Source organism: Salvia hispanica, chromosome 4 (genome assembly GCF_023119035.1).
Source record: "Salvia hispanica cultivar TCC Black 2014 chromosome 4, UniMelb_Shisp_WGS_1.0, whole genome shotgun sequence".
NCBI classification, from domain to species: Eukaryota; Viridiplantae; Streptophyta; class Magnoliopsida; order Lamiales; family Lamiaceae; genus Salvia; species Salvia hispanica.
In genome coordinates, this window is record NC_062968.1 from 18737618 (window position 1) to 18760934 (window position 23317).

General features: G+C 35.2%; 3 protein-coding genes and 1 pseudogene across 3 annotated transcripts; 3 read left to right on the plus strand and 1 right to left on the minus strand.

Moving 5' to 3' along the window:
* The first annotated feature begins 1908 nt into the window (after nt 1-1908).
* Nucleotides 1909-2823, plus strand: LOC125220552 (cytosolic sulfotransferase 17-like). Its single transcript, XM_048122713.1, has one exon. It carries the CDS (start codon nt 1909-1911, stop codon nt 2821-2823), a length of 915 nt encoding a protein of 304 aa, XP_047978670.1.
* Nucleotides 2824-4195: 1372 nt separating this feature from the next.
* Nucleotides 4196-5110, plus strand: LOC125220554 (cytosolic sulfotransferase 15-like). The gene has a single exon (XM_048122714.1). The coding sequence runs from the start codon at nt 4196-4198 to the stop codon at nt 5108-5110; it is 915 nt and encodes a 304-aa protein (XP_047978671.1).
* A 3409-nt stretch (nt 5111-8519) lies between these two features.
* LOC125220555 (cytosolic sulfotransferase 5-like) lies at nt 8520-9532 on the plus strand. The gene has a single exon (XM_048122715.1). The coding sequence runs from the start codon at nt 8520-8522 to the stop codon at nt 9435-9437; it is 918 nt and encodes a 305-aa protein (XP_047978672.1). The 3' UTR covers nt 9438-9532.
* Nucleotides 9533-10120: 588 nt separating this feature from the next.
* LOC125185149 lies at nt 10121-11859 on the minus strand (annotated as a pseudogene).
* Between the last annotated feature and the right edge of the window lie 11458 nt (nt 11860-23317).

Consider the following 23317-nt stretch of genomic DNA (forward strand, 5'->3'; position numbering starts at 1 on the left):
CAATGCAAATTAATTATTATTATTATAACATGAATACACAAGAATTATATGCCATTTTCCCCATTTTCCAGAAACATAATTCTCAAGTTAATCGAATAAAACAAGACTACAGTTCCAAAAACAAATGCCCAAATTCTATCTCTACAGAAATTGTCATGTTTGAATCATGTCAAATCAAATCAAACTTTAATTCAAGTAATTAAACCAAGGTCTCAACCTGTAGCTTTCACATTCTCAAGCAACTAAACAAATCAAACAAAACGATTCGATTTAAGCAATTAGCGTTTAAATTTATTCAATCCAATCTCTAAATTCCAGCCTAAGAAGTGTAACAATCGAAGATGTAATCGAATTCATACCTTCATTTCGAACAGATTCGAATTTATTAGGCTTACAAGCTTAAAATTTCCACTCCCAAAGTGAACCGAACGAGGGAGGATAAATATAAGGGACGTGTGAATGACAACAAAGGAGACGCTCGCGTCGCCGGAAGCTTGGACGACAGCGTCGGCGGGCTTCTCATCGGACAGAGGTTTTTCCGGCATAAGACTCGATTTTGCGCGCGAGATTTGAGACAGAATAAATCAATGTATTTCAGAGAAATAATTGTGGATGCATATACCAAGCTTTTAATTATAAAACATAAATTTATAAAACCAAACTAATAAAGAATAATTTCAAAATAAAATATATTTGCAAGGTAAGTTTTAATTTGAACAAATTAAATAATTTTAATTAAAGTAAATAACTTTACCAAGCACAACGAGCTATTATTTTAATTAATGTGAATAATTTTACAGAGCACAAATTAAAGTGCTTAACACCATCTCCAATCATACACTAAAAATGAGTTTTGGTGTAGAAATCTTCTCCAACCATACATCAAACTCAAACTCATTTTTAGTGTTTTTGTGAAATAACGTCATATTTGGTGTTACTGCAAAAGTTTTGTGAGACAAAATCCAAAAAATGGTGAAATCTTAAATATGGTGCAAATAGTTAGAGTAAAACTATTTTTTGGTGTGACATATACTCAAAAATGAATTTGAGTTTGATGTAAATGATTGGAGACTAATTATTTTTGAAAATATTAAATTTCCCCAGAACCACGTTGGTAAGTTCCCATTTAACTTTTGGGCAAAGAATTTATTGAGCTCGGTCGTTCGTTAAAAGTATTTACTATGAAATAATAATGTTCATTAAAGCATAACGAGCGTGTATTTAAACAATATTAAAACTTAATTATACCAGATTATTACCTAGCACTGCACTATTCTATAATGGAGTGAGTACTTTATTTTGTAGTAAAGTGTCTTCAAAATCACAAGTCGACGGTAAGTGGAACTCTACTAATTAACGACGAGACTAATAGCGTGCACTCCTTGTGCTCATTAATTAATCGGTAATTCGATTTTAGCAAACCACTCATCAATGAATAAATATCGGTTACAAAATTACAAATTTCTGTGTAGGAGTATACATAAAATGGCTAACTGAATTTAGTGTGGAATGATATATGTTGAGACCTTAAAGCCAGTTGTAGGCCTTGCATGGGTAGGTGAGATCATTTAGTGTATAAGTTGTTTAACCAATATATTTTTTTAAACACTAATTGGTGCAATCATTTTATTTTATTATATTATATATGATTGAGATATATCGTTTATCATCACACCCAAAATGACAAATGATTGAAATCGTGATGCACATTATAGTGGTTGAGATACGATTATGTGCAAACTTGTGGATAATGGGATGTCTAAAAGCTTAGTTTTGTTCACGGAGCATATGTTAGTGCCAATGCCATCCTCCAATATAAGTAGTACAAACAATGGCTGCATTTGATTATCATCCACCCTCTCTAATTTTCTCTTTCTAAACATATATTCTCTTTCCATGGATTCAAACATGAATATATCATCTTTCCCAAAAGAAAAATGGTTGGGAGATGATTATCTCGTCCAACTTGGAGGCTTTTGGTTATTACCTCAATTTGTTAACTCAATCAAAAGAGTGATCAACCATTACAATCCACTTCCTAGCGACGTGATCTTGGTTACTTTTCCTAAAACAGGCACCACGTGGCTCAAATCTCTCCTCTACTCCATCCTCAATCGACCATCCAAAAATAAGTTGGTTGTCGAACACCCTCACGAACTCGTTCCCTTCTTGGAGATACAAGTGTTTGCAGAGGATGATGAGCCGCCGGTTCTCGCGGTCCCATCAGATGGCCCTCGATTATTTGCCACACACATACCTTATCAGCTCCTGTCCAAAACCCTAGATTCTAGTCCATGTAAAGTTGTTTACTTGACGCGGAACCCCAAGGACACCCTTGTCTCCTTGTGGCATTTTGTGAATAAGTGGAACAAGGAGAATCCACATCAGTCATGGTCTCTCGATGAGGCAACGGACAGGTTTTGTCGTGGGGTTAGTCTATATGGGCCTTACTATGACCATGTGATTGGGTATAAAGAGTTGAGTCAGAAAAGGCCAGAGAACGTGATGTTCGTGACATTCGAAGAGATGCTAAAAGATCCTCATGATTATGTCAAAAAATTGGGTGATTTCTTAGGATGTCCATTTAAAGAAGAAGATGAAGTGGATGAGATTGTGAAGAATTGCAGCATCGAGGTGCTAAGTAGTCATGATGTCAACAAGTCTGAAGAATCTCCCGCATGGTTTTCGTTGCCTTATAATTCCTTCTTTAGAAAAGGAAAAATCGGAGATTATAAAAATTATCTTAGTGATGAGTCTGTTCAGCGCATTGACACACTTACGAGAGAGAGATTTCATTCATTGGGCTTCATGTATGGGATTTAGCACCCTCATGCTATAGTTATTTGCCTATGGAATTCCAAACTTTCTAAATAATACTGTAATTTGTTATCACTGTTATTGGCTTATTGAATTCTATACTATACTTCTGTCTTCTGGGTTATGTAAGTCTTTAAGTTCATTTACAAATATTGAATTCTATATTATACTTCTGTCTTCTTGGTTATGTAAGTCTTTAAGTTCATTTGCAAATAACTTATCATTGTTATTCATTCTGTGAAAAAGGTTAGCTTAATTAATTTGCAAGCCATTGGCTCATAATTTATTGATCTATGTATGACTATTACTATTCCACAAGAAAATTGATCTTTCAACAACGTTTTAAAAGGTGATCCATTACCATATATAGGACTGTAGGAGTAGTATTGTGTGTAGTGTTTTTGAGATTTCGATGTAATTTTGGCATAATTCATTGGATACCCCTATATCATTTTTGTATTTATTTCATGGAACAACATCAAATTTGGGTCTACTGCAAAAATTTTGTGAGGCATATATTCAAAAATGATGTAAATTTGGTATAAATACAATTGTTGACATAAATTTACTTTGGTGTGACATATATTCAAAATAAATAAGTTAAAATTTGGTGTAAATTGTTAGCAACGACATAGCAAAATAAACATATTTCCAATAATTATACTGCAAATTCAAACTTATTTTTGTATTTATTTTACGGAACATCAAATATGGGTCTACTGCAAAAAAATTTTTGAGGCATTTATTAAAAAATGGTGAAAATTTTGAATTTGGTATAAATAAAATTGTTGCGTTAAATTTACTATGGTACTGCAACATATATTCACAATAAATTAGTTTGAATTTGGTGTAAATTGTAAGCAACAACATAGCAAAATAAACACATTTCCATGTTTCTACAGTTAATGATAATGCCAATTGCCATAGAGCTTAAAATTAATTACGGCTCCAAAACCTATTTTAGCCACCTCTCATATACTTCGAAATTATCGCATTGACTATGATAGAAATATTGCGTACAAATTACAATAATTACAAAATAAACACAATTGTTGTCTCAAAGACATCATGATCAAAATATTTGATTTCGTTTATTAGAATAGCATTATCTGTATAACACTAATGTCATTGAATATAGCTAGTAGTATTATGATGGTAGTAACTTTACTTCTAGCTAGTAATAGATAATGGTCATAAAGTGGTTGTTCATAAATTATTTTGACTTAATTTTACCAGGGAGCGTATTTGATGACACTATCTCCATGTTCATCCACCAAATATAAGTAGTGCATACAATGGTTGCAAAAATAGATCATCATCAAACATCCTCTCTAATTCTCTCTTTCTAATCGCTTATTCTCCTTTCATGGATTCAAACATGGATTTATCATCACTCCCAAGAGAAAAATGGGTGGGAGATGATTATCTCGTCCAACTTGGAGGCTTTTGGTTTTTACCTCAATTCGTGAAAAAAAACAAAAGAGTGATTAATAATTATAATCCACTTCCTAATGATGTGATTTTGGTTACTTTTCCTAAATCAGGCACCACATGGCTCAAATCTCTCCTCTACTCCATCCTAAACCGATCATCCAGACATAAGTTGGCTGTCGAACATCCCCACGACCTCGTTCCCTTCTTGGAGGCACAAGTGTTTGCAGAGGCTGATGAACCACCAGCTCTAGCAGCCCCATTGGATGGCCCTCGATTATTTGCCACACACTTACCTTATCAACTCCTGACCAAAACCCTTGATTCCAGTCAATGTAAGGTTATTTACTTGACACGGAACCCCAAGGATCTCCTCGTCTCTTTTTGGCATTTTGTGAATAAGTGGAACATGGAGAAACCAAATCAGTCGTGGCCTCTCGATGAGGCAACCGACAAGTTTTGTGATGGGGTTATCCCGTGTGGGCCTTACTATGATCATGTGCTTGGTTATAGAGAGTTGAGTTTGAAAAGGCCGAAGAACGTGATGTTCGTGAATTTCGAGGGGATGTTAGAAGATCCTCATGGCTATGTCAAAAAATTGGGTGATTTCTTAGAATGTCCATTTGAGGAGGAGGAAGAAGTTGATGATATTGTGAAGAATTGCAGCTTTGAGATGCTAAGTAGTTATGATGTCAATAAGTCTAAGGAATCTACAACATGGTTTCCAACGCCGTACAATTCATTCTTCAGAAAAGGGAAAGTTGGAGATTATAAAAATTATCTTAGTAATGAGTCTGTTCAACGTATCGACACTCTTACGAAAGAGAGATTCCATTCATTAGGGTTCATGTATGGGATTTAGCAACCTCTTGCTTTTATTGTATTCCTATGAAAGTTCATATTTCTGAATATATAATTTGTTGTCATAGTTATTGCATTCTATATATAACACTTATCTTCTTGATTACGTAATTTGTCCATTCATTCTTTGAGATCATTTTGCAAACAACTTATCATCGTTATACATTTCGACAAAATTATTAATTTGATTAAGTTGCAAGTATTTGTTATTGTATCATCTATTTAAGAATTATTTTTCGCATTTTCACATAAACAAGTTAACTCATTATTAATGGGTTTGACCTGAATCCATTAACTTTGTGCGTATTCGTGTAAATTTTTGTGTACTGTAAAAATTGTCTAACCCTAGATTGGGTTTAATAGTTCGGCTTATTAGCTTCTAGCTTAAATCACTCTATAGTTGGATTTAATAGGTATAGCTTAGATCACTCCGAGTTTGGGCTTAATATATAGCCTATAGCTTAACTCAGTCGATAGTTGCCCAATACTATAAATAGCCCAATCAATAAATAAGCATGGATAAGCCATCACTCTCTCTCTCGAATTAGCATGTTCCTAATCTACAATTAACATTTAACACATGATCAGAATGATAACTATTACTGTTTTTATTTTTTACTATTTTATTATGCTAATTTAATCTTAATACTTATAATTTCGGCTTGTTAGAAAGTGACATCTTTTTATCTAAAAGTGATTATTATAAAAGTAATTGTTAATTTTTAGTAAAGGTTACTAGTATTACTTTAATAAATAAAAATGTCGGAGTACGGTCCGCCCGCACAGGACTAGATTTTGTAATGTATAAATTGATTGAATATATCTCTATTCAATATTTATTTCCTCTGAATTCAGAGAAATAATAATAATAGCAATTACAATTACAATTACAATTACAATTACAATTACAATATGCCTTCTAAAATAATTATGGCTCCAAAATCTAACTTGTTAGGCCACCTTTTATATACTATTCTACCCACCCCAAGTTATTTGAGTACGTATTTATGTCCAGAGGATATAGGAAAATGTATAATAGTTAATTAAATAATATAATATAATAGAGAATAAATAAGGTAGAAGACACAAGAGAACGGAAAGTATGAACGGAATAATTTTTATTATCGTAAGAAATAACTTTAATATCGTGGTACCACTCGAAATAGACTATATGTCAAGTAACTTGGGATGCAGAGAAATACCATATGTGATATGTCTATATTAGAATTATATATTTCGTACAGTTATAAATTACAATAAAAAATAAAATAAATATATTATGTTTCGATCTTATTAACCAGGTTGTTGTGGCAGAGTTAAAGAGCAAACCAAATTCAAATAGATTGAACACATTTCTATGTTCCTATAATACAGTTGCCAATTGCCATAGAGCTTTTTAAATAATGACTGCTCTTGCTAGGCCACCTCTCATACTTCGAAATTATAGCATTGACTATAGTAGAAATATATACACCTGTATACCATTATAAATTACAATAATCACAAACTAAACATAATTTCTCAAATTTGTCATAAAAACACATTGATATATTTGATTACTTTGTAAAATATGGTGGTTTGAATTCCATTCTCTTTAAAAACTCATGCCACTGAACATAACTAGTCTTGTGGTGGTAGCTGTACATCTCGTACAAACATATAAAAGGACGAAAAAGAAAATTTTTTAATACAATTAAATATGCTAATTTGTATTTTTAATTATGCCATAGACGCTTAAAAAACGTTATCATTCTTACTATGCTAATTAAAACTAGGGAATGCAAATTGAAATATCTAAAAGTAAAAGATTAAGATAATTTATGGCAAAACACATTCTTAGGTCCTTATACTTTAGTCAAAATGTTAATTAGGTCCTTGTACAATTTTTTCGTTTTACTGGGTCCTTATACTTTTCACAATATTTTTATCAGGTCCTCGTACGATTTTTCGTTTTAGTAGGTCCTTATACTTTTATCATAAATTTCATTAGGTCCTTATACAATCTTTTATTTTAGGGACTTTTTTACATTTATCTTGGATAATAATATATATTTAATTAAACTTAATGAACTTTTTAATATTCCATTATTTAACTTAGCATAGTCTATAAAGATAATATCATCTTGTTATCCAATAATCTCAATAAGTTGTAGAGAATAATAAAAAGATTAACCGTGATGATTGAAGATTAAAATCGAAGTGTTTTTTTAGTATAACTATCCGAATTTTCAATTGATTATTTATATTTATATTGAAAAATACGTTTCCCTGAATATTCATAATCATAAGATAAGTTAAATAATAAAATTAAAAGGTTCATTAAATTTAATTAATTAAATATAAATTGTTATCTAAGATAAAAGTAAAAAATATCTTAAAATAAAAAATTGTATAAGGACCTAATAAAATTTATAATCAAAGTATAAGGACCTATTAAAACGAAAAAATTGTACGAGGATGTGATGAAATTTATGAAAAAGGTATAAGGACCTATTAAATCGAAAAAATTGTACGAGGACCTAATGAACAATTTGATTAAAGTATAAGGACCTAAGAATGTGTTTTGCCATAATTTATCATCAACTTAGTCGCATTTTAACTTGCGTCCTAAACCGTTGATACTTTTTCAAATTTTCCAACGCAGGTAATTGAGCATCTATTTTTATTTTTGTCTTAAACTGTGGATACTTTTTCAAATTTTCCAACGCAAATAATTGCGTATCTATTTTTATATTCTTAAAAAAGTAAATTTTATGTAATGATATAATGTCATAAACCGATCATTTGTAGTAGAGGTGCCCACGGTTCCGGAACCGGCGGTTACGGTTCGAAACTTTCGGTTCCGGTTTTGGAAATTGCCGAACTGGAACCGAACCGTGAGGGTGTTTCGCGGTTACGGTTCCGGTTCCCAAACCGCCGGTTTCGGTTTCGGTTCCGAACCGGCGGTTTTCCGGCGGTTTTTTTACGGTTTTTCACGGTTCCAAACCGCCGGTTTTTTGCGGTTCCAGCTTGGTTTCACGGTTTTCCAGCGGTTTCGGTTTGAAACCGCCCGGAACCGGTGGTTCCAGCACGGTTTCAGTTCGAAAATTTTTGAACCTGAACCGAACCACGGTTCAAAAATCGACGGTTTCGGTTCAGATAAATTTTCACGGTTTTGGTTCGGAACCGTAACCGGCGGTTAAGGTTTCGGTTTTAACCGCCGGTTCAGTAAACCTTGGGCAGGTCTAATTTATAGTAACATTACTCCATTTTGACTTAATTTTGGAGAAGAGAGCGGTTTGCTGACCGTAGCTCACTGCTCATCCACCAATATAAGTAGTGCATATAATGACTGCATTTGATCATCATCATCATCCACCCTCTCTAGTTCTCTCTTTTTAAACATTTATTCTTCTTTCATGGATTCGAACATGGATTTATCATCCCTCCCAAGAGAAAAATGGTTGGGAGATGATTGTCTCATCCAACTTGGAGGCTTTTGGTTTTTACCACAAACCGTGAAGCCAATCAAAAGAGTGATCAATCATTACAATCCTCTTTCTAGTGATGTTATCTTGGTTACTTTCCCTAAAACAGGTACCACATGGCTCAAATCTCTCCTCTACTCCATCCTCAATCGATCATCCAAGCATAAGTTGGTTGCCGAACACCCCCACGAACTCGTTCCATTCTTGGAGTTACAAGTGTTTGCAGAGGCTGATGAGCCGTTAGTTCTAGCTGCCCCCTCAAATGAGCCACGATTATTTGCCACACACATACCTTATCAGCTCCTAACCAAAACCCTAGAGTCTAGTGATTGTAAGGTTGTTTACTTGACGCGTAACCCCAAGGACACCCTCGTCTCTTTGTGGCATTTTGTGAATAAGTGGAACATGGAGAAGCCAGATCAATCATTGTCTCTCGATGAGGCATCGTACAAGTTTTGTCGTGGGGTTAGCCCATTCGGGCCTTACTATGACCATGTGCTTGGGTATAGAGAGTTGAGTCTTAAAAAGCCGGAGAACGTGATGTTTGTGACTTACGAGGAGATACTAGAAGATCCTCATGGCTATGTCAAAAAGTTGGGTGATTTCTTAGGATGTCCATTCGAAGAAGAAGGTGAAGTGGATGAGATTGTAAAGAATTGTAGCATCGAGGTGCTAAGTAGTCATGATGTCAACAAGTCTGAGAAATCTCCAACATGGTTTCCATCTTCACCGTACAATTCATTCTTTAGAAAAGGAAAAATTGGAGATTATAAAAACTATCTTAGTGATGAGTCTATTCAACGTATCGACACACTTACGAAAAAGCGATTTCATTCAGCAGGGTTCATGTATGGGATTTAGCACCATTCTGCTCTTGGTATTTGCCAATATATATTGGAAGTTCATACTTTCTGAATAAATAATACTGCAGTATGTTTTCATTGTGATTGTATTCCCTCTCTTCAGTCTTCATGATTCTGTAATAAAGTACTCCTTATATCCATTATTTGAGTTCATTTTGCAAAACGAAACTTAATTGAGTTGCCAACAGTTGAATAAGTCGATAACTGTACGGCCCCTACGTATATGTTCACGGCGTTCCACAACCTCACATTATTGATCATATATATATAGAGACGAAATTCATAGATTGTATAAGTATTAACAAATAAATATTATGTTGTCTAAATCTTGAAATAGTACATTTACCTTTGAATATCTTCATATGAAGTTTGAAAGATCACAACTGACGTCTCAACATCGATATCTATCATTTTATCTGGAGTTTGAGAAACATCAAAATTATAAGTTTCATGCATCATCTCATTTAGAGCTTCAATACATGAGTTAAGTTCTAAGCAAGCCATCACAACAAAATATGATCCTCGAAAATTTTGGACATGCTTAATTTTTCACCAATATTCAAAGACGGTGTGTATTGGTTGAGTTTGAGTTCTAGCTATTATTGGAAATAAGCCCTATAGTAAACATGCATTTTTAGTTAAAATAAGCCCTGTATAGTACTCCTATTAAACATACATGAAAGGAAAAAAAGTTTACAAGGAGTAGCATATTTAGTCAACTTATCTCTAGCATTGCAACACTTAATTTCATTTAAGTCGAAACCCATAGTCTAAACTAGTAGTAATGTACAAATTATTCGCAAACAGTGCACCAAATTATGAGTATTCATTAGCAACTGCAAGAAGAGGAACAGCTTTATGGAGTGTAGCTGCAGGAGATTCAGCCATGTCCACACTCTTCCCTCCATCAGGCACCTCCCAATCAAACTTCCACACAAGATTTGCTAACACAAACTCAACAGTAGCAGCAGAAAACCCGATTCCCGGGCATCCCCTCCTCCCTGCTCCAAACGGGATAAACTCAAAATCGAGGCCCTTATAGTCTACCGAAGTGTTCAAGAATCTGGCTGGCTCAAATTTGTCTGGTTCATCCCAAGACGCGGGGTCCCTCCCTATAGCCCAAGCATTAGTCATTAGCACTGTTCCTGCCGGAACGTCGTATCCTTTTATCTTCACATCGCTGCTCGCTACTCTAGGTATTAGTAATGGGACCGGAGGGTGGCACCGCAATGCTTCTTTTATCACAGCTTTCAGATAATGCATTTTTACTAAGTCATTATCTGATATGTCTTGCTTGTCTTTGACCACTTCTCTTACTTCAAATTGTAGCTTTTGCATCACTATAGGGTGTTGTAGAAGCTCAGCCATTGTCCATATTAGTAGTGTGGTTAAGGTATCGGTCCCAGCTCCGAGTAGATCCTACATAACAAGTAAAACTAGAATTTTAGGTTGCCCAAATCAAGTTCAATAATATTGTCATAGCAGATTTATAATGAATAACATGAGTTAAGTAGTTACCACAAGTAATGCTTTGATGCTCTCTCTGTCAATGAAGACATCACCATCCTTATCATTTTGAAGATCAAGCAATATACCAACAAAGCTTTCTCCATTTCCACTCTTTCTCTTTGAAGTCTCCATGTGTTCTACAATCACACCCTCCAAAAACTCATCCATCTCTTTTGAAACCCTATCAACCTTCTTGTCAAAGCCATTAACTCCACTAACCCAACCCAGCCACGGAACAAAATCTCCAACACAAACAGTTCCCAACACCTCCATAGCTTCTCTCAGCAACACCACAAACTTCTTCCCATTCTCCGAGTCACTATACTTCCTTCCAAAACATGACCTACATATCACATTGTTGGTGAACTCCGCAAACATCTCACTCAAATCAACAACCCCCGATGAAGACTCTCTAATCCTCTTCATAAAAAAAGCAGTTTCTTCTTCCCTTATAAATCGGAAAGCTATAGATTGAACCCTTTTGCTGCTCAGCAGGTGGTGGACAGAAATGCCCCTCATCCGCCTCCAATATTCGCCATAAGGACCAAACCCTATGTTCCTTCCATCGCGAATGAATTTCTTCACAGCCCTAAAATGCTGAGGCCTGCTTGAGAAAGTGAGATCATGAGCTTTGAGGACAGCATGGGCTGCCTCTGCAGTGGAGACTATCAAGACGGGGATAGAGCCGAAGTGAAGAAGCATGAGGGGGCCGTGTTTAGTAGCTAGTGAGTGGAGATTCCGGTAGGGAAGTAAGCCCACCTGATGTAGGTTTCCGAGTATTGGGAGCTTTCGCGGCGATGGTGGGAGGTTTAGGGTGACAGAAGATTGATAGAGGCGTTTTGTAAGGAGCCTAGAAGAGGTAATGATATGAGGATGGTGAGTATGAAGGGATGCAGCTTTGTTTCATCCATTTCTTAGGTTTAGTTTTCAGTTGAATAGTCCTATTTATGGATTGTGGATTAGTAATGGTAATTAAATTATCTGCCTAACTAAATTATGGTTTGCTGACTAATGCCCATTCTACATATGTAGCTAGCTAGCTATCTCTCCCAATACCGTGAGATGTTGAGAAGATTATTCATTATTTGTGTGAATTGTGATAACGTGTAATGAGTGTTTTCACGTAGTTCAAAATTTTAATTTATAAATTGGTAAAATAAGACGTAGAAAGAAAAAATTATTAGAGTATGCAGATATAGAAGTATAGAAGTGGATTAATTTATTGGACGAATCAAAATAATAAATGTTTCTATTTTTAAGGGATGGATGAAGTATAAATTAATATAAATTTTGGCAAAACACATCTAAAACTCTTTGTACTATCATTGGGTCTTTTCATAAATTTTTGTTTCATTAGGTCATTTTATAATTTTTTGTTTTATTAGATTTTTACATTAATACATTCGGTTTAAGAGGTTTTTTGGTTAGATCTTAATTTAACGAACCTCAGAAATTAATTAATTTTTCTTATGTTAATTAGATTTTTTTATTTTTCTTTTTTTATTATTTATTATTAAATTAATTATGTTGCTATATCGACTCAAAATCATTGAAAAAAGAAAAATTTATAAGCTGAAATGAGAAATATCAATAATTTTTTTATTTTTTAGATGATTCTTGAGTCGATATTGCAGCTAAATTAATTTTAAAATAAATAGAAGCAAGAATGAAAATTAAATAAATTTAATTAACATGCGAAAGCTAATTAAATTCTAAAATCCGTTACATAAGTATTTAATTAAATTTAAAATAAAAATATAAAAAGACTCTTAAATCAAAATGTATTAGTATAAGGATTTTATAAATTAAAAAAAATGTAAAAGGACCTAATGAAATAAAATAATACAAGACATTTTAGTTAAAGATGTATCGAGGATTCGCACTATTTCCATGAAGGAAATGAGCATTTACTATATGAGTGAAACGTAGTACTAAGGGCAATATCATTAACAGAGTTGTATTGTTGACTTGTAAAAGACATAAGAAAAAAGTTATAGATGGTAAAATTACAGATAGTACTAAGTAAATATTTAAAGTTAATTTTTATATATAAGGTTTAATTTCGCTATTTTAATTTCGCTTAGGTAACTCATACCTCCTAGACTTTCTACTTCTAGCTTAATAGAATAGATGTTCTTAATTTCAACACAATAGATGTTCTTAATTTCAACACAGTTTTAAATATTATCGATTGTAAAGGTGCATATGCATAGGCTACTCTTTTACTTTTGCACTCCTCTGCTTAGGCATATTGGGTTTCTAATTTCACATTAATTTATTCATATTTGCATATCAGTCACTCGAAATGGATTCCTGTGCACGCGACATAGATATAGATGTCAATGTAGCCCGTAGCCCGTGGACTGATCCGAATAGCCTGTCAAATTTATATGATTAGGACTGGAAATTTCTAACCCAATAAAATCAAAACCCGATTAGCCTGCATCCGATTAATCCGCAACGCATTAGGACCAGACCCGAAAACCCGATGGGCTGGCCCGGAAACCCGAAATTTTTTCTATTATTCTATATTTTTTTATTCCTAATTCAACACTTTATTGATTAATTTTAACTGAAAAATAACTTTCAATTTTATATTAAATATATAAAATTATATATTGAATTTTATTAATATAATAATTGATATATAAATTAAAAACTTCAAATTCACTAAGAAAATATTTAAATTTCTAAAACATGCATTAAAATTCCACGAAATATCTCAAATATTAGTATTTAATCATGTTTATGATTGAGTTTAAGCATATATCTCAAATATATCATAATTAAATATTTTACATTGTACGAATATTAGTAATTCTAATCATTATTTATTGGATTGATCGCATGTTAATATTATCGGTAGCAACCCGATTAACCCGATGGGCTAGCCCGAAACCTGACCTTTTAGGGTTAGGGTTGAATTTTTATAACCCGAAAGAAATCGCAACCCGATTAGCCCGCACCCAATTGACCCACAACCCGAGTAGGGTTGGCCCGAAATCCAACAGAACGGACCGGCCCGATTGACATTGCATCTTAATAAATTGAACATTTATTTTAGGATTAGTACCTTTCAAGCCCTCATGACTTGGGATGTAATCACTTTATTATCTGTATTCAGATTTGGCCTGTTTGGTTAGCTTATTGGCCCAATTAGCTTGGTCCAACTATGTAGCCTCGCTCGGATAAGCAAAATGTCACACCCAGAATTTGGCATATTATTGTACTCCCTCAGTCCATGAATAAGAGTCTCATTTCATTCCGATATGAGTTTTAAGAAATAAAAAGAAAAGCGGGTGGAAGAAAGTTAATGGAGTATGAGGAGTATTTAATAGTTTTAAATGACAGATGAGTGGAGTGAGTTGATGGAATGTGTGACCTCCGTACCATTTATGGTAATTATGAACCAGAACTCTTATTTGCAAACGGACCAAAATAATAAAACGGGACCCCTATTTGCGGACGGAGGGAGTAGTTGCTACAAATTTAAACCAAAATAAATAATATGCAAAATACGTAAAACACCTATACTTTCAAAATCATATAAGTGGATTGTTGTATACTTTATTGGACATGCAAAATAATAAAGAGAAGAAGGGTTTTATCAAATGTATTAGCAGTCGAACTTAAGGCTAGTAACTTTCGCTTACATTTTATTCCTGAAAAATATTAGTGTTTTATATGAATCACATCTCAGTATATATAAATCTATGTCATTAATTTCACTGCATACAAATATCAAACACAATGACACACTCACACACTAATACTCCCTCCACTATTTATATGATTATTTTGACTCCGTACGGATTTTTAAAAATTGTTTAACTTTGTGAATAAAAAATTCAAAAATGAATTAGTAGAAAGTTGACCTCACTTTTATATAGTATTGGTTTATAAGAGAATGTGAGTGTAATGAGTTGGGTGAATGTCCTCTTACCTAAAATGGAAAAAGAAATTGAATTTTAAATTAGGATATCCCAAAATAGTAAAATGGGATATTATTTCACAAATGGAGGAAGTACTATTATTAGAAAAATATTTTTTTATAATTTGTAACAAATTAAAACTGGTATTCACTTAAATTTTCATCTTTGGTCTAATCTAAATGTCCCTGATTGCTTTTTACTATTCTTTAACTCGCATGTCTTTGTTTGTATTTTTTTTTTCTTTGACCTGAAGGTGTGTCTACATTTTCTTTTGACTCAAAAGTTTATTTCAAACATAAAATACTCATCTCTCGAGATTTATCCAGTAGATGGCCAATAATTAAATACAAAGGAAATCAGCCAAATATAAGAAAATATAAGAGATAAAACCATTAAAAATTTACACCATAAAATTCTATAAATAAGTTTAGCTAATAATTATATTCAAATGTAAAAGTGTAAAAACAATGTAATTCAACCAATATCTTAAAAATTTATCACGTATTTTATGTCTCTTGTGTAGTTCGTAGACATAGTTAAAATAAAAGAGTGTTTATAATTTGACCTACCAAATTATTGATCGTTACTGTTTATCCAATACGCAATGAAAGTAATAATTGCATATCTCCTAAATTAAATAATAGTACCACCAAATCATAAGTGCGTTCATGAGAAATTACATTTTACTATCGAACATACTAGTAGTATAAATGAAAGTGAAAAGACAAAATGGTCATGGATATTCCATACGAATATCCAAAAGCCTCTGTGCAATAATGACGTTGACCGAGCAAGTGACCCATGCCAATGAACTCAAAATAATTTTATTCTCGGGACTGTTTGAGTTATTTTATTTTAGAAAGTTAATAAATTTAAATAAATTATACAAATAGAATTTTAAAAGTTTATAAGGCGCCATGTTATATGAATTTATTATTATATTATTTGAACAATAGTACAATACAACTTATAAGTTAGGAAGAGAATTGTGATGTAGATAGAGATATAGTAGTAATTTGGAATGACTAGTATATATCTAAAATAATAAAATATATTAGAATTTCGCTTACAAAATGAGCATTACGAAAAATAAGTCGAAGATGATGAACTACTGTTCTTTTGGGAACTTATGAATGTTATAGTTTCCTCCTTGCATTTAATAAGCTACATAGCACTTATCAGCTTATAAGCCTAACCAAAACTTTTCCATTCTGCAATAAATATTGCACACAATGTCATTTTACCTATGTAAAAATGGTAGTATATGGTGTTTATAGGGTTCAGACTAGGTTCGGATTCACTAATTACCAAGACCTATTTGTTCTTCATTAAAGAGAGCTCAGTCAAACTCTCAACCATGTGACTGATTGTTACAAAGAAACTAGCTAGGGTACAAAGCAAGATATCTAGCTATTACAGTCCTCGATGAAAATAACCCTAACACTCCTTCACCGAATGCTACTGGAACATCAACAAAGAACCTGCACACTAAGTAACCTTGTTAGTGTAAGAAAAAATGTGAGAAATAAGAAGGGTCTCAAGCTTTTCATATGGCCAAGTCTTTTGGCTTTTCACCTTAGGTAACCTCCAATATGTTTATGAGGTGCCTTAATGCCGAGACCTCTCCTGTGGCCACTCCTATCCTATAAATATGTGTGGATTTGAGAGATGAGAACACACCAACAATCATTCTCTCTTCTCTCTAATATCTCAAGCATTCTAGTTCGCATATAGGAGCATTGCATAGCTTGCGATTCGAGGTTGACACGAATCTACACGACGAAGATTTGAAGATATCCTCCGGAGACGCTCGCCGGGGCGGCGAATTCGCCGCCCGACCGCCGCCGGTAGGCGCGCCGCTTCCTCCCTCCTTCCTTCCCGGCGTATAACCGCCGAGATGACCCAACCCCCGTCGATCACCAGCCGCGCGGCTAAAGCCGCGAAGCTCCGGCGTTCTCCCACTGCTCCGGCGGTCTCGCGCGTACCAGCAACCGCCGCGCAAGGCGCGGCTGCTCTCGGTCGCGCGCCACTCGTCGTGGTCGAAGGGTTAGGGTTTTGCTAGGGTTAGGTTTAGGGTTTCCGGCGAAGAAGACCGGCGCCTCGGCGGCTCTCGGACGAGCCACCGTGCCTTTCTTCCTCGCGCGACGCAGCAGGGTCCGACCTGGGTGTGCGGTTTCAACCGGCGGCGCGCACGAGCCCTCGCTCGTCGGCGCGTCGCCGCGCAATCGCTGCCCGTCGTCTCCCACTAGTTGTCGCGGCTCGTCGAGCTCGATTCGGGGCCGGCTAGGGTTTGGCGGGTTCGGCCGGTGGCGCGCGCGAGACCATTCTCGCCGGCGCGTCGCCCCTTGTCCGTCACCCTCGGCTCCCACTCAACTCGACAACCCTACTCCGATCGCACGTAGTGCGATTCGTCCCGGCGCAAGCGCCGACGAATCGCACATCTCGCCCGTTCGAATAATTCAAGTTCTATGATTCGAATGTTCTTGAGTTCAACATGCATAAACAAAAATAACAAAAACACAAGAACATGCTTCGAAATCAAATAAGACATGCATACATGAATTTCGCGAAATTTAAATCCAAATAATCAGAGCCAAAGACTGGCTCTGATACCAATTGATGGAACTGGCAGCGGAAGCGGGCGCATAAATATCAATCACATAATAATCAGATCTATTTAGCAGATTATTTAGACAAAACCTATTCGCGTAATTATCACATGTATCATGCTCATAACTTGAATTAATCATGCTATAAGAATATTGAAACCTAAAACATGCTTTTCTACGGAGCAGAAAAATACCTAATTAATTCTCCAAAGAATTGAAGATGGCTAGCTTCTTCTCCACGTGATGCTTTGAGTACTAGACCACAAATCTTCTCTCTGGTTCCCGAACTGTATCCCAATATCAGTGTGGGCTGATCTTACTAGAATACTAGGACTTAAATAAAGAAGACAGAAGAAATCCTTTTTGGAATAGGAGAGGAATTCGAAAATCTCCTCAGCTTAGGGAGGGAAATTTTCGAAAATTACAATAATAAAAATTGTGTTTTTCTGTCTCCTTTATTCTCCTATTTATATTAAGTTCCTTTTGGGCCCAGACAGGGATCTATGGAAGGTTTTGGATATGGGCTCATCCAATTTACTTTTTACTAATTAAATTGAACTCACAATTTAATATAAGTTATAATTGGAATATTACGAGCAGCCACTACAGAAGTAATATTGAACTCTCCCCATCCAAATCCGAAATTACAAGTAATCCGGGTTTCCGTTTAACTTTCATTTCCCGCGCTTAAGATTAAAATGTCCATTAATTAATTAATGTCTGCTATTGACTTAATTAATTAACTTCTTATTAATTCCAAAAGTGGACTTAGCATGAAACGCTTATTTATTATTCATAGAGTAATCACACTCCAACTAGCTAGGTTCCGAATAATAAAACCTTGTTTCGCGCTCCTCTTGAGGACATTATCAAACGAGACTCAGCTCGCGCATGATTCAATATAATAGCAATCCTAGCACCGCTAGATATTGATCACCACTACCCAATATATCAGGATAATTGGGTTACGAAAAACCCGCACCATTTGATAAGTCAAAGTAGTGCATAATCAATACCGTATGCTCAATGCTAACCTACATTGATTAAGAAATAAATATTTATCAAGACCTCGCCTTTCAGTAGATAGCCTAAGGCAAGTCTTGCTGTTAGATCCGTTCAGTGCTATACCACACCAATGTCATCTTATTTCAGTAAGGCTTAGAAATATGCGGACTGACATTGCAACCTTTCTCGTTGGATAGTCAAATTCCAACTAGGTTGTGAAATTCATCTTTTTCTTTGTTTAGAACTGACCGTATTACCTTAAAGTGGACGACGCCCACAACCGGTCTACTAAAGCAAAGACTTAGACTTTGTTAAGTTAACTTATACATTTAAACATGCATTAACATCCATTAAATGTAAAACATAACAACATTATGACAAAAAATAATCTGTTTTATTTATTGGAAAATAAAATAAGAGTTTTACAGTATTCAATCACTCGAAACGTGATTTCTAGTATACAAACTCTAACACGTCTTCGTGTAGAAGAGGATAATAGGCGGTACCATTAGAAGTTAGGAGGGCCTGAATATGCCAAGGCAAATCTGATGGAGAAGGGAGGATCTTCCAAGCATCCCCGCCCAAGGGAAAATGACAAGGCCAAATGGAAGGTAGTTGCTGTCCGAAAGTTTGAAGGCAACTGCTTCAACTGTGATAAGCCGGGCCACATGGCGAAGGACTGCCGAAAGCCTAAAAGGATGAAATTCAAGAAGAGTGCCCACATGGTCGAGAGAGACTTCAACGATGATGACTTGGCCGATGTGGTTTCTGAAGTGAACCACGTTGACAATCCGAAGGATTGGTTTGTTGACACCGGAGCTACTGTGCATGTGTGCTCTGATCGTAGCTAATGTTTGACCTATAAGCAAGTCGAAGGGAAGAAGCTCCACATGGGAAACCAAGACTCGTCTGAAGTCGTTGGCATGGGAGAAGTGGAGCTCTAAATGACATCTGGTCGTGAGCTGAAGCTGAAGGATGTGCTGCATGTCCCAGACATCCGTAAAAATCTTGTTTTTGGTAGTCTGTCTACTTGTTAGTAGGGGTGAAAGTTCGGGTACCCGCGGGTACCCAAACCCGAAAATTCGGGTACCCGAACCCGAAATCTCAAAAATATCATACCCAATACCCGACCCGTATGTGAATTCGGGTACCCTAATACCCGATGCGGGTACCCGAACCCAACTAATCGGGTACCCATAAACCCGGAATTATTATATTTAAAATTTATTCTTTTATATAAATTAAATTGTGATGAGAATAGAAATTATTAAAAATAACACCATACTTATACTATTTATTGACTATAATTCTATATTATATAAAATAGACATTAGACAAATAGACACTAATTAATTTTAAAATAAAAATTTTTTTGGTATAAATTGAAACATAAAAGAGATTAAAATAATTTTTTAAGACATTAAATGAATATGTAAATAAAATGGAGAAAGCATAACTAATTAACTATAGATTTTCAAAAGATAACAAGTAAGAACATAAATAATGCAACATGAACCGAACAATGAAATGTCAAAGCAACCAAACATAATAGAACAATGAAATGTCGAGATAATAGAACAATGAAATGTCAAAGCAACCAAACATAATCTAAATAATGTCAAAGCAACCAAACATAATCAAAATAGTAAACTAAGAACTTTATAATCCAAAAACTAAAATTCATGCAATTCAATTCATCTTAAGTGCTCCTCATTTTGTCATTCATCTGTGACTTTGTGCAGGGCCATCTCTCCGATGGTAGCTACCAGTACTACATAAACAAACAAGAAGAAATGAGAGAAAGATAATAGTAAGAACAAATCTAAAGAAATGTACTTACCACTTTGAAACTCTTTTTGTTGATCCTCTTCAGATATGTCTTCTTCATCTTTCTTTTCTATATTACTAGTCTTCAACCAATCTCCGGCGCAAATCAACGCCTCAACCATATTGCAAGACAATGAGCTTCTATACGCAGTTAGAACACGACCTCCTGTACTAAATACAGACTCAGAAGCAACACTAGAAACTGAAATTGCCAAAATATCTCTTGCCATCTCACTCAAAACATGGTAGCGTGGATTCTCCGACCACCATTTCAAGATGTCAAAGTTATCCACATCATTCTTTGATACTTTGTGTTTATTTTCTGTGAGATAAATAGCGAGCTCATTCGCATTGTTGGGCTCTTCATCATCCTGCAATGCAATAAGACTAAGGGAGCCTCGACGATCCGACCAACCATAACGAGGAGGTAAAGTATCAGTAGCAGACATATTTGAAGGTATAGTAGGATTCTTAGTCTCATGTTGTGCTTGATAAAATTCAAACAATGCATTCATGGAGTTTGTCACCTCTTTTACCATATCAGCCCCACGTTCAACTCCATAGATTGACTTAAAGCACGTCTCCAAATGTTTCATCTTCTGTCGTGGATCAAGTACAGCAGCAATGTATAAAATCTTATTCATCTTATGATTTAACTCTGTTTCCTCCATCCAATATTTTCCAATCTTCAACCTTGAAATTGAAAAAAAAAACGTGATCAGTAATACACAAAAAAAAATTAGTAGAAAGTAGAATTATTATACAAACTAAAATATATTGTTTAATTGTTTACCTCATTTTGGTAGCCATGGAACTCACTTCATAGTCGTCATTATTCTCCAATTCAATGATGAGATCAAAGACATCACACATCTCCGCAAAAAACAAATATGAGGTTGGTTTTTTTGTGGCGGAGACGAGGAGAGTCAACTCGTAGAACTTCTTCAGGTATTCCATCATCTTTTTCACATTTATCCAATCTTCTTGTTCAATTACTCCTATGAGAAGCTCATCGTGTTTTTTCTTCTTCAATTCTTCACCAAAAATGGGATGCATTTGCCCAAAGAGCGTGAATGCCTCTTCGTACGGTACAGCCGACTCTAGCATCAAATAAGTAGAGTTCCATCTAGTTGGAACATCCAAACACAATGACCTCTTGCAATCAATCCTGTCTGAGAGCATATTCACGACTCTATCCATTGTGTACCTCTTTTTGGTGAACTTTTGAGCCACTTCACTGCCTCTCTGATTCGGCGCACAGATATGCCAATTTCAGCCAAGCCATCTTTTACAACCAAATTCAGTACATGAGCTACACATCGCATATGAAAGTACCTGCCACCCAAAATATTCGTGTTCGATTTTTCAAGGTGGGACTTGATATGTGTAATCGCCAAATCATTTATGGCTGCATTATCCATAGTGCAAGAAAAGAGATTTGCCAATCCCCAGTCCTTCAGTGATATGACTATAGCTTCACCGATTTCCTCCCCCTTGTGACCTTCAATCTTAGAAAAACTTAGTATCTTCTTGTGCAGTTTCCAGTCTTTCCCGATGCAATGTGCAGTAACACAAATGAAGCTTGTGTTCACCGCAGTCCAACAATCACTTGTGATAGATACTCTTCCCATGCCTTCTTTCTTGAAAAATTTGTGCAAACCTTGTTTGTGCTCAAGAAACAACCTCACACAGTCTGCTCTTATTGTTATTCTTGATGGAATGTAGAACTGTGGACACATACTTTGAACAAATTTTCTAAAACCCTCGTGTTCCACAAATCTGAAAGGGAGCTCGTCGAGGATGATCATCTCGCATAATGCTAGTCTGATCGCCTTTTGATCAAACTTCCAACTTGTCAAAGATGCAGTACCACCATTTTGATCCATGGAGTAGTTCAAAACAGTTTGACCTTGATTCGCTTGTGATTTGGATAACCTCTTCAAACATGCAACAGTATGGTTTTTTAAACCATTGGTGCCACCGCGTGGATCGGCTGCAATCAAAGTACCACAACGCTTGCACTTTCCTTTGAGCTTTTTAATAGGAGGATCACCTAACTCAACCCACACTTTGTCATAATCTTTCCAACGTAGAGATCTTGATTCCCGATGTTCCTCATCTTTTCTTTTATTCTGAGCTTGCGTAGTTTGTGTAGATTTCTCCCTTTGATTTTCGTCTTCTTCTATATCTCTTAATACAAAACCGTTGTTCAAATTATGCTCATTGAAAATCGTATTGCCATCCCCTTCCATCCTAAGCAAAACAAACTAAAAAAAAAATTAGACAACAAGTTCCAATATTCCACAAGTAAATTAAAACCATTAAAAACTAATCCATAATCTCTAAGAGCAATATATATATATATACATACATATAACATATATATGCACACGTGACTACTCTTATAACCAACAAGTTACATGCAAAAATAACAAAATATAAAGCATGTAAATTGATTTGGTGTAGATCTTGAGTTTAGTGTGGTCACCGCCAACCATGAAGGAGGTAAAACAATAAATATGCAAACATGAAAACTGCAAAGAAAATAAAAACCAACCTGATCTAGTACAAACGGAAAAAAGAGAGCAACAACAGCGGTGTGAAGGAAATTGAAAAAGTGAGGCACACGAAAAATTTATAAATATACATGTTATTACCCTAGATTTACCCTACGGGCCATAGGCCCTATACTAAATAAAAATATTTATCACAAATACATAATTAATCGGGTTTAATCGGGTATTAGTCGGGTACCCTAATACGGGTTTCGGGTACCCTAAACCCGAAAAATCCTAACATTAACTACCCAAACCCGTACCCGAACCCATAATTTCGGGTTTCGGGTACCCAAAACCCGTCGGGTATTGGGATTGGGTTGGGAATACCCGAAACCCGCGGATTAAATTTTCAGCCCTACTTGTTAGTCATGGCTTTAAGCTAGTGTTTGATTCTGACAAGTTTATTTTGTCTAAATTTGGTACTTTCCTTGGAAAAGG

Excerpts from the sequence above, each read along its gene's own strand:
- LOC125220554 (XM_048122714.1), top strand. The coding sequence starts at position 4,196 with ATGGATTTATCATCACTCCCAAGAGAAAAATGGGTGGGAGATGATTAT.
- LOC125220555 (XM_048122715.1), top strand. The coding sequence starts at position 8,520 with ATGGATTTATCATCCCTCCCAAGAGAAAAATGGTTGGGAGATGATTGT.
- LOC125220552 (XM_048122713.1), top strand. The coding sequence starts at position 1,909 with ATGAATATATCATCTTTCCCAAAAGAAAAATGGTTGGGAGATGATTAT.